The 12,609-nt window shown below is 47.4% G+C and overlaps 1 protein-coding gene across 1 annotated transcript; it reads right to left on the bottom strand.

Moving 5' to 3' along the window:
* Nucleotides 1-438: 438 nt before the first annotated feature.
* On the bottom strand, nucleotides 439-12,439 carry eEF5 (eukaryotic translation elongation factor 5). Its single transcript, XM_089575017.1, has 5 exons — nucleotides 12,293-12,439; nucleotides 10,064-10,246; nucleotides 8,771-8,875; nucleotides 3,667-3,804; nucleotides 439-1,459 (listed from the first exon to the last, which is right to left on the bottom strand). The coding sequence occupies exons 2-5, from the start codon at nucleotides 10,226-10,228 to the stop codon at nucleotides 1,400-1,402; spliced, it is 468 nt and encodes a 155-aa protein (XP_089431143.1). The 5' UTR covers nucleotides 10,229-10,246; nucleotides 12,293-12,439; the 3' UTR covers nucleotides 439-1,399.
* Between the last annotated feature and the right edge of the window lie 170 nt (nucleotides 12,440-12,609).

Below are 12,609 nucleotides of genomic sequence, written 5' to 3'. Positions count from 1 at the left end.
AACAAGTTTTACTAGCGCAAACAAGCAAAGTGTCCACATTCCCACAGCACGGGCGGAGTTTAAAAATATTCCATTTCCCAGTATCAACTAAACCGCTTTGATCTGTCAATCGGAGGGGTCTAGGTCTGTGGCGTCCTTGTTTATTCGGTGCTGGGCAAACAACTGATTGTGGCACCACCCTGGTTAATGCTGCAGTTGAAATCCAGCTTGGAGGCTAGATTAAGCCCCATATGACAGTGTGCTATGTACAAAAGATGCCAATGCTCTAGTTGATGACACTTGCAAACAGACTAGCTTCAAGAGCACACACACTAACAGGCCTTTCACTCTGGCTCCCTATTAAGTGCTATGCCAAAAAGCACATTCATAACATCCTGAAAACAGCTTGCTAGCAAATGCCAACGTTCACCTTGGAGCACTGGAAACAATCTGCGCAGATGAAATTGTGTAATACAAATTTATTAAGCCAAGAGACTCACTGAGTCACTCGACACCACAACTCATCTGTTTAGTCAACACACATTTCAGAGGACATGGGAAGGAGAAACCTAGAAAACATTGCTTCCAAAAAAGAAAAAAACCCAAATTTAAGTGTTCCAATCCCTGAGAGCACCCAGTAAGAGGACTGCAAAGGGGAAGAGAAGTACCGGGTTATAAAAATTTAATTCCAAATTAAAACATTCAACCTTAATGTAACAATGTCGAAACCTTCACACACTAGAGCTTGTTGCACTGATGACACCTCAGTAATGCAAGGGGGAGCTAAAAAAAGGTGGGGGAAGGAGGAGGGGAACGGAGAGGGTGAGGTAAGAACAGTCGTACACACTCAGCCTCAATTTGTTGTCCTAGGGCCCACAACACTCGAGCGAGGAGTGCGAGCACAATGAAACCCAACCCTCGTTAGCCCAAGACTGCACCCACCCATCCCAAGCCACCAGGAGAGAAAAAAAGCTTTACAAATAACTACAAGAAAAATTTAAAGCTAGCAGGCACTCTCACATTTCCTCACTCGCAGACAAGATGAGGTTGTGGTGATACGCAACACTGTAAAACACCTTGTCGTTCAGAAAAATACACAAGTTTGTCTCAAAAAAAAAAAAATCAAATTACGCGTGAAAAGAAAATGACACGCTCAGCATAAACAAGCACAATAATGTGATCAGATTTCTGGCCGCAGCGCCTTCCTGTAGCCTATTCCAGCCTTTAGGCAGAGGAAAGGGAATTTCTTCCTGGCACAGGTTGTTTGACGCACCACTTTTGCCTCCGCACCCTTTGTGTGTTGAACATCATACATAATCTGTCCATGACATCAGTTTTTTTTTTTTTTTTCCATCTTTTATATGTGGCAGCGGCTACACTTCATTGCTCGGGCACATCCCCTCTCTGGCCAATGTCTTCATTAGTTAGCATTCTTGCATGCGATGATGCATTCCATGCCAACAGCACTCATCACGGTCACCTGCAAGAGGGAAAAAAAAAAGCAAAATGCAGACTCCAAACAAAGGAAGTGAATTAAAAAAACACAACCGCAAAGCACAGATACTTTGTACATAGTGACCCCGAACAACTAGTCACAAAACCAATTTTTTGGACTCTGCGGGACCCGGAAAATGGTCTGAATAATCGAACAGTCCGATAAATCCTTGAACTCATCAACAAACACAATTTTGCAAAAAAAAAAGAGGGGGGGGGGGGGGGCCTTAAGAAACTGAAATGTGCCACTCCCCATGTTCCACTATGTGGGCTGTAGTCATGTTTTCGTCATGTCCGCACCACCTCATGTCGCAATACCAGACAGTGCGCTGAGCCCGCAGGTCATGCCACAAATGAAAGCAAGTGCCGCGCAAAGCAAGAAGTCAGTTTTTAAGGGCAACGATGCTCATGAAGGCTGAGAAGCAACCCAGCGGAAGAGAGCGCGGCAAGGAAACAGTGTGCCAGCATAAATGCACCTCAGTAAAAAGATAGATACAGAAAAGAAGGTGGCATGTTGAGTGAATTAACATGCCAAATGTTCGGTGCTGGCCATGGAGCTGCCACACAGTTCAGACACTGCCATGAGATAGCTCTGAGAGCCGACCGCTAGTCGCTGCCTTAAGCTTGGATTCAGGGTGCACACTTAATCGGCACACTCCGGTTCAAAGAACAAAACCAATTTGAAAATATCATTAGTGACATAAAAATACTAAAACGACATCGTCCTCATAGTAGTCATAGGAGCAATGTATACACCTCCTTCACGCCGCAAAGTGCGTGGAAGTTGTACGATTATACAACCCCAATTTCACGTCATTTATTATTTACTTGACACCATTCCTAAATCGAGTTATTCATTTAGTCATCAGGTTGGTATGGTTAAAATAGCGTACCTTGTGTGCGAAAAGCACCTTAAACTCATATAGCTATTTGCAGCGCGTGATGTATCGTACGTTATTTCATGAAGCTCAGAAAAGTGGCGGGTCAGGCTAGTTGGTGCACGTTTGACATTTTTCAACAGTGCTGAAACAACACGGACAAAGAAGGAACAGACAGGGACAAGCCCTCCATGAAGCGGTGCGTGATCGCGAATTTGTTTGCAAGGAAACAGCCATAGGCAAGCGTTGCTTGAATAGCAGTTTTCGCCATCACAGGACAGTGGCGGACAAAGGATATACAGCTCGCGAAAAGAACTGCAAGCACGTCTAGCTGCGTGAACAACATGTAGGCTGCAGGCGAGCTGTAGTTTTCAATCAGAGCCACGGAGCCGTTCAATCACCAGCGTCATTGGGCAACTGATTAATTAAGGAGACAAAACTAACAAAAATTGCCGAGTAAAACATTGTAGTGAGATATGAGGAATTAAAGATGATCAATGCAGCCTTAGTTTGTAACGCACTGCGCGGCATGTGTGTCAGCAGACAGCGAGGTGCATCTGCTCAGCCCAGACAATGCCAGTATTTCCTCTAACAATTCTGCCGGTAGTATGATCCCGCCGGCTAGCACAGAGTGTTGCACATTAGTAAATGTATTCAATCGCTAGCGTAGAAATCAAAGGCTGCAATGCTTATTTGTTTACCATGAACCACATATACAACAAAAAGAGCGGAAGTATTCCAGGAATACGCCGCATGTTGTCAACACACGCCCGTGCACTCCAGGTGAAATTACCAAGTTCATGAAGCCAGACACTCTTGTGGCTCGAAGAAACTAATAATGCCGTTGCAAGCCTCCAAAACCCGCAATCACGGCCTCTCAGTCACGTTGCTCCCTGGTCTTTTGCCTGCCGTGAGCCCGCTATCAACTGCAGCGCCATTTTATTTGCAAACATGCAGGAGGCCTACATTTTGGGGCGAAAGATAGCTTGCGAGTTGCACTATCAAGCAAGACCAATCTGAGTGATTTATGGCAGCTGGTTTTGAATTGCATGGGCATAGAAAACGTGTGTATTTTGATGCATCCTCAGACAATTTCTCAAGAACTACACGAGTCCCTGGCCCCAAATTGCACTTGTCAGTGAAAAAGAAGCTCGTGAATCTGAGTGACAAAATTGAAAGACCAATACTTGCGCAAATTTTCAGCTCGTAAGTTCGCATTATTAAGATTCAATTATATCTAGTTCATGACCAAGCCCACAGAGCAATGGACCACACTGAAAGTCAAGACTATGCAGGAAGCCTGGCCAAAACTTACAATGACGCTTGTGTCCTCCTTCTGGAATTCGTCGCGGATCCTTTGGCCCAGTTCCCCGTCTGGAAGCTTGAGGTCATCACGTGTGTCACCCTTGTCATTCATTAGCGTGGCGTAGCCATCATCACTGATGTCAATCAGCTGCACACAGGACACAAGACCATTGCGCCTTAGAGTTGGTGCCATTGGAAAAGATTACGAATTCAAACTGGCAGTCACATCACTTCTGATGAAACAAGTAAGCAGCAACTGGAGCAATCATGACAGGCAACTGGGTGCTGCTGCATGTGTGGCCCACAAGTAATAACACATTCAAGAAAGAATAGTCATTAGGGACTCTTAAAGTGAGATCACGCAAACCATCTGAGGCTGCTGGTGTTGCACATATATCCTGCAAAAGATAGAAGACTGTCACTTACTGGCAGTCACACACATGCATCATCATCGCTTGCATATTGCAAATGTGCCCGATATAACAATATACAAGGGAGCTCCTGCGATTCCTCAAGTAGTGCTTGGTATTCCTTTCTCTAGAGTTAATGCTTGCTTGGCATGTTACCACAGTGACAATGATCCGGTGACACACAAGTGCATAATCCCACACCTGATGTGCTGACTGTGCCCGGGACGCAGCCCTACGAAAGACTGGCACCCACCTGCCATTCGCTTTCCTGCATGGACACCCCAATGTCACTAAAAGAAGAGGCCCCAAAATTATAATGGTTTGGCCCAACTAAACATACTGTTTTCAAAAAGCACCAGTAATGGTACCATAGCAGGATGATTAATGTGTTGCTGGAAGAGCTGCCACTTGAGCTAGCATGCTCAAATGGGGGGCAAGCTTGCCAAAGCATTAGCATAATTTAGCTACCAGACTCAAAAGCAATACCCATTATGGAGATTTTCCAACAGACACATGCAAAAATCACAAAAATTTCAATGAAGGTGCCTAAACATCAGCTTTAGGGGTTTTAACGTTTCAAAGCCACTCTGGCTCTGAGGGATGCTGTAGTGGAGGGCGGGTCCCCGGATAAGTTCCACCACCTGGGGTTCAACATGCACCGACATAGTATATGGGCCTCTAAGCATTTTGCCTACAACGAAATGTGGCCATCACGGCCAGGATCGAAGCTGCATCTTTTGGGTCCGTGTTTCTCCTAAAACATGACGTTATAGAGGCATTTTAAGAACTGGAGTGCATGCTACAAAAGTGATCACATGGCGAATGCACCGGTAGTTCGATGGTGCTATCTGTTTTTTTTTTCTTTTTTTGCTGACACTTCTGGAGGTGGCAAAGCCAGCTGCTGAAAACTTGCTACACAAGCCATTTATTTACACTCTGTCACGCTGCGACTACGGAGGCGCTGGAGAGTGCAAGGAAATTGTGAATTTTAGTTTTTCATTGCTCATGTAAATAAGAGAAGCTTTGAGCGGCCACGCAACAACAAACTAAAAATGAGCAATGATAGAAATCGCGGAGAAACGTACAAAAAATAAAAAGTGCTAGGGGTTTAACGTGGTTAAACCGAGCAGACGTACGAACGCATGTGTTCAGCCCGTTTGGCTCATGGTTTTTGCTTTGCTGGGTCGTTGGCACATCTGGCGACGATATCAGGCTGAAGTTAAGCTCCGATCGAGGTTAAGCTGGCCTGATGTGTTCGTTCTGAAGGTGGAAGTTGATGAAGACGACTGTGTACAATGCGCGCAGCGGGAGAGTGTGTTGCAGCGTAGCCTTTTCCTGTTTGGGTCCACACGAAACCCTGGCCAATCTCCCACCGTGGGTATATACCATCGTTTTTGAGGCAACAGCAACAACACGAGGTGTGATCGGTTGCTGCGATAGCTCGGCTGCTCTCATGCAGTGGCCAGCGAGCGAAGCTGATCAGTTTGCGCAGCTGTGGGTTAGAAATTTCCAGTCGCGGCAATATTTATTTCATTTCTGCACCCTTAAATTCAAGGACACCAGAAGATTCTTGGTTGGGTTTGACCTCATGAAGTAGTGCTTTCGCACCAAAAGCCATAAGCACATTGAAGAGTACAGCTGTCTGAAATGCAACATCGTCAGATTTGTGCTCAAGTACACTGGTTGGCCTTCGAATATCCGTGGGATGGCACCGGGCCCGAGTTTCAGCTTCTCGTGTTGCGGCGACACTGCTCCATTTAACACGACCTCGTGAGGCCGAATTAAATCCGCGGGGCAAAATGCCTCTCGCAGACACACACGCTTGAAGTCGAAGCTAGAGCCAGCACTTTCCTGCCAGGGTATCGCCTGCTTCCATATTTTACGCTGCTCGGCGTCGCTCAGCAGGCAGAACAGCGAAGCCTTTTCCTGCGTACCTCTGTAGCCGTAACGGCAAACAGTCACACAGCAAGTATTTGGCATCGCAGGCTTGCGCGTCACATGCACTGTACTTATTTTTGCAAACGAAGCAAAGTGGGAAGAGAAATTATTTGCTGCCGCACCGCCGGCATCCCATTTCGCCCGTAGACTTGCGGCCGTAGTGACTCTCGCGTCGTTGCCCCCACAGGACTCTCAGCGCCACCTCATGGAAGGCGCAGTCAACATATGAAGCTCTCCCATAGAGTTACGGAGAAGTTTCATGACCATAAAAGGATTGAAGGACTATGGTGGGGTCAAAGACCCATTTCGCAAGCATGTTTTCCCTGCCGAGCAGCAGGCAGGGTAAAGGTTGCACCCACTGTAACACCGGCGAGTACCCGGTGGCACTAGGGATCAAACCCTGCACCTCCCGTATGCGAGGTGGATGCTCAAACAACTAGGCCACCGCTGCAATGGGACCCAGGCAATATTCCATCGCGGGATTAGGGGACTGACGAACTAACGAACACGTAAGTGCCACAGTATATTTAATAAGGAAAAAAAAAGCAAGCACCTTTCTTTCCATGCTGTAAAATGCACCAGGAGCACAGTCTGGCTGCATATTTTTGCTGCTTTAGCAAGGCCAAGTGAAGCTGCCCTTTTCTTAGCACACCGTGTGTTATGTTGCAGGTTGTTTTCTTTGGCTCTCCTGGAGACAGGTGCCACCACACTGAATTGTTAAAGAGTGCGGCTTTTCATGCCAGCGCAGATTTCAATCTATCTAACCAAATCCTGCTCGTGGGCACTTGACCATGTCACTATTATGAGAGGCGGGGTGTCAAGTGGCAAAAAACATCGCCGCGCTGTCCAGTCAAGTCTGGAGAGCAACATATTTGCAACATATCTGTCACGCTATCATGTTGTTGATCACCAGTCAATATGCAATGATGTGCAAACGCGTTTCCACCTTCGCTTGCTTTAGCAAGAGCTTGTGCCCACAGTGGAACTACTCCGCACCTCTCAGCATGGTTCTAGTGTTGTAACTAGAGTGGCTGAAGGAAGACGAAATGGCACCACAGTGCATCCACTTTCAGAGGCTAGCTTCACAACCACCCAGAGGTGTCATTTTAATAATGCCTTTACTGCCCAATAACAACACGCGCTGCACTTTACGCTTAAGTTCTTTCATGGTGCAAAAATGGCATGTACTGGGTGTGCCTGATTAAAAAAACAAAACAAAAGAAAAAAGACCAAAATGGCAGCAGTTTCCAAACACAAGCCGACAGAAACTGAACGTCATTCGGCAATTATATTAAGGCGGAAGCCTTTAATGCCTCATCGTTGTAAGCAGGAGTTGTCGACAGAAATGTCACGCTTTTCAATTGGTACAAACGGTCGTGACGTCACAGTGTGCGAATTTCAAACGGGCCCAATTGTACTTTGGCTAGTAGCCATGCCACCAATTAAAGGGATCATATAGTGATGCTCCAAGTAAGTGGGACTGAGTTTAGTTAACCCCTTCACCGGTTTTCTATATGAACGAATTTCATAACAAAACTGCTTATTTTTTTTATTCCTGATTTCGATTATTAATGCAATAAAAACCATGCATTCGATCTTTGAAAAATATTTGGAGTAAACACAAAGTCAAATTATCATATTGAAGTTTATTATTCCTCACAATACAGAAAAACAACTTGCGGCTGGTAATGAGCGATAAAAATTAAAGAATGACCATCATCAGGCTAGCTTACAGTGAACGTCTTACCAGGAACTGCTAGAAAAGGAAACTGAGGGGGTTCCGTTGGAATGTTATTGGCGTTGATCATCTACTGATGCGCGCCCGCAAAGTTCGCTTCTGAGCTCTCCTCTTCTTCATCGGAAAAACTGCTTAGCATAACGTCATCACTGTCGTCCTCGCTCCCTGAAACAATGTACACTTCGGTGTCTAAGTCACTATCGTCTGAAGAAGATGACGACGAAGAAAAGCGTCTTTTCCGCGAAGACGGGCCAGGAATACACGCGTCGCATCCGCCGGGTGCCATTTTTAAAACCCAGGTTGCCATACGAAAAAAACGTTTATGCGCTAGAAGAAAACGAAATAAACAGGTTAGTGCTGCCATCTGTCGACCAAAATGCCATCTAAGCCACACACGAGCGCTGATCGTCCGAAACGCTGAAGGGAAAAACCTATTCAGCGAGGACGAGCTACAGTCGTCCAAAACAGTTTGGGGACAGCTTGGCAGGGACGAGCGCAGCTCGTCCAAAACGGTTAAGGGGTTAATTGCTTAATTACCCAATTAGCCTAATTAACCCTTCTAGTCAGGCCAGATAAATAAAACCGAGTAAGAAATTGGTCGAGTCCGGGAATCGAACCCCGGTCTCCGGAGTGCGAGACGAGCATGCTAACCACTCCGCCATGCCACCTCGATGGTTTGGAATGAACAAAGGCGCGTCTAGTGAATACGGTGTTTTCGTTCACTCCCATCTTCCTCCCTTCCCTTTACTGCGAGGTTTAGGTGTCCACTCAGATATGCAAGACAGATACATTTCCTTTCCTCAAAAACCAATTTACCGACAAGCAAGCCGTAGAGCCGAACGGGCGATGGCGTTCTGTGGAATCCCTGCCAGCATTGCAATACGCTGTAACGTTCCACTCTTAGAGGCGAAGCTTAACAACGTAATCACATGCTAGTGACACTAGCAGTAACACCGCGCTTAAGGCTTTCGCTTCTCCACACTTTAGGTCAACAAAGTGCCCCCCTGAATTTTTAAGACCAGACTCACCTGGAAGTCTGAGCGGTTGACATTGGGAACGTCAATGTTGTGGGTTGAGGGGCACAAATCCTCATGCTTTTTTGCAGTGAAGATATCCAGCCCAACTAGATGCACCTGCAACACAGCAATATGTGACATCAGCACAGTGAACACTATCCTGGCTGTCACGTCTGCGTTTTGATGGAGGCAAAACAAAAAGTGCCTGTGCGCTATGCGATGTCCACACACATTGAAGAACCCCAGGGGCTAAATACAGAGCCCTCCACTACAGTTTCCCTTGACATATGTGTAGCTTTGAGACATCCACTGTGGGCAATATATACAAGCAGCGGCCGTATTCTGTATGCGTCCAATGTCTAAACGGGAATTTCCCTCGATCCCAAAAGGGACGAACACTGCTACCAAAACAAGTGGACACCTTTTCCACTCCTGAAGACTTCTATGCAAATTTTAAGTCCACATTTTACTTATCTTTCCAGCAACATTCACTTTACATTACAATCATTACTGCCATACATCATCGGGCAGCTGTCACATACACAGCCGGGGCTACTAATAAGCATGGACTAAGTGGACAAGTCTTTCCCAAGAAGCATGCACAATGCTTCAGTCAAGTTTTAATGAACCTATGGATGTACAACAGTAATTCCACAGCCACAAACAACCACAGATGTTATATTTTGCAAGGCACTTTATTTTGAAGGAACAAACAATATGCAGATTAAAATTATCTGGGCAACTCCAAACGACTGCACACAAAAAGAAGCGTGCAAAAGTAGATACGAGTCGCCAATGCTGAGCAGTTTAAACAAGTGCTGTTGCTTCCCACCACATTTAGAAGCACTCAATGTTGCAATCACTTGTTATGGTTGGTTTATGGGGTTTAACGTCCCAAAGCAACTTCGACCTAGTACAACAAAATCACTTAAATACATGGGCTGAGGGCATGAAGCCAGACTTTCGATCTGTATTTGTACTACGGTTGTTTCAAGGAAACATGGTTGCCTTCAAAACAAGCGCGACAACAGCTGAAGTCACTAGGACGTTTGTAAATATCGCTACCAGCAATTACCATCACAAAAATTTTCAGCTGTATTAGAACATGCCAGTCACCGAAGCCTGATTCACTCAGATCCAAAAGTTTTGTCCTCAATGCTTCTTCAGAAGACCATCGTGAATTTGAAGTGATCATCACTGTGAACAAGGCAGCAGGAGAGGTGGCTAACAGCACTTCGAATGCGCCTCAAAACCGATGAATCGCCTACAACTAAGACAAAGGTGACGAGTTGAGAAGACTGGTACCTTGGCATGTCCGTGCTTGCCCGTCTTCGAGGTGGTCATCTCCACGATGCGGCAGGGCCTACCCTTGAGCATGACAAAACCATTTTTGCGCAGGGAAGAGCACTGCACAGGGTACGTCTGGGATGCACCAGACCCCGCCGCCTGGTACTGCTCTGTGTCTTCCATGATGCACCCTCAGTACCACTGGAGAGAGGTCAGAGTGCACACGTTCAGCAGCAGAACTTCCAACATGGCACAACGGCCAAGGCCAGACCAACAACACATATGCTGGAAACATCCCTGGTACTTGAACTGCGCCCGTGATAAATAAAAGCACCAATTCAGGGACGTTGAAATTACTGTTGTGGGGCCCCAGAAAATAGGCCAATTTAAACTAGACTATGAAATTAATTCAAAATCAGTGGCTAAGGCATTCGAGGGCCACAGATGGAACAGAAGCAAGTTGGGCGACTGAACATTTCGGCTGGTCTAAAACCGACATCAAAATCAAAAGCACGTGTTTTCCGCACAGTACTATTATCGGCAATGCCAAGCAGATGACTGCCTGCGTCAAACTGGGCAACGTCTCCCCGCGCGATGACACGCACAGGAAAATGTAAGCGTGTGCCAAATAAACGTACTTGCGACGGCACACGCAATCCGCGATTTCGAACTTTGCCAGCGCTCTGCACTGTGACCACGTGTCAGAACCGCCCGGTTCACCAAAACGGTGGCCTTGAAAGGTGCAGAGAAGCCTTGAAACGCGGTCAAGGTGATCGAACGGGCTCGCCAAACAACGGGCGGATGGTCCGGCCAATGATGACGGCGGTCCAAAATTCCAGCAGCGTGCAAACACCCAGCTACGTAAAACGGGGTCTGCCGCGGCGCGGGCTATGCAGATATGGCGGCAACCAGTTCGGCAGAAGAGAATTAGCAATGCACCCCCTCGCCCCGGAACAGCGCTGGACAATTGAGTGAAACGATGCGTTTTCGGGCACAAGAAATATACCTGGAATCGGAACGGCTAGCGTTTCTCAACGAGGATTGCCAAATGAAAGGGCCACAACGAGACACTACAGTCTCAAAACACCGGACTGCAAAGCAGCCGAGGCGGGTTGCCCTACGCACGCGCCAAATCGAACCCGGCCTGGACGATAAACCCACGCCCCCGAAGCATGCATTAATCACTACTGCGGAACCATTCATACTCGCCTCGAAAACAATACGCGGTGACCCTTTCACGCCGATAGGGTTGACCGAGGGGGCCGTGCTGGGTCGTCGCCCGGGGCACGTCACATTCCAGATGCCGCATAGAACAGCACAGAACGCTGGGTGGCAGCAGCAACGAGGAACAAGATGCAAGGCATCTTCAAGAAACGCACGTGCCGCTGAGGCCCCGATTGACGTCGAACCGCAGGCGCTGTCCGGGACGCACCCCCGCTGCCGAAACCGCTAGTGGCAGCGGCCAGGCACTCGGTGCAAGCCGAGAGACAAAGACCCTGCCCCGCTCGGCACCACCGACTGAACAGAAGCACGTTCCTCGGGTCCGCGAGCGTCAAAGCTCCATGACACGATGCCGAGCACGCTGTGCGCCCGCAGCGCCGGCACCAGATGCTGCCAGCTCACGCACGAGACAGCTCGGGGCCCGTCCGCGAGAGCCAAGCGCCACTCGGTACGCGCGCAAACACTACCAACAATGAGATGACCGGAGACAACTGCACAAAACCAAAACGGGGCCCGCTTGAAAGAACAAATAGCAAACGAAACCGACGTGCAAAACCGTAGCCCTATTAGGCCTAAGCTTAGTCCTCCACACGTCGGTCCGGCTGTGCAGCGTTGACAAAAGACGGCGCCAGTCTCACACGCACGACCAGCCGGCGAAACGAACGGTCCTCCTCCGTACTGTAAGGTGGCGGGAATCGAAAAATAAACCGTCGGCAAGAGTCACTCCGACAACTGTTCGTATCGGTCGCGAGCGGACAAAACCGGAGAAATCTGCCGTTGACCGCCAGCAAGAATGAACACCGAGATCTCCAAAACAGGCGCAAAGAAATTGTCACGGCGCGAGACACCGCCTAGGCCTAATTTCACACAGCCCGTATATTCAACAAAACGCGCCCGAAGTACGAGTAACGAGCACGTGAGGAACAAACCAAAGCAATGCGCAAAGGCACAGTAACCCCTAGATGACTGCTCTAAAACAATACGTGCGATATCAGCTGCAAAACCAAACCCCCATTGAAAACTTACATGTGACTCCTCCGACTGCTATTGGAAAAGGAAAAGGGATAGCTACGATTTCGCTCCACGTTTTCGGAAGAACAGCTCTGTGTAAAAGGTGAAACGAAGCGGCGCAACTACTACTCTTCTAAAAGTAACAAAAACTTGTAAGATGTACCATAATATACACCCTGATTTAATATTACTTTCACTTTCATGGTTACTGGTACAACAAATATAGCGGTAATATGCACCTTTAAATTTTTTTTACTTTTATTTGGCCGGATACGGGAATGCGGCTGCTGAAAAAACGATTGGAAAGCTCATCTACTTTTTGTGTTGCTGTT

This window comes from Amblyomma mixtum, chromosome 2, assembly GCF_055824585.1.
Source record: "Amblyomma mixtum isolate Tamu chromosome 2, ASM5582458v1, whole genome shotgun sequence".
Taxonomy (NCBI): domain Eukaryota; kingdom Metazoa; phylum Arthropoda; class Arachnida; order Ixodida; family Ixodidae; genus Amblyomma; species Amblyomma mixtum.
Note: the sequence above shows the minus strand (reverse complement) of the source record. Positions and strands in the feature narration are given on the sequence as shown.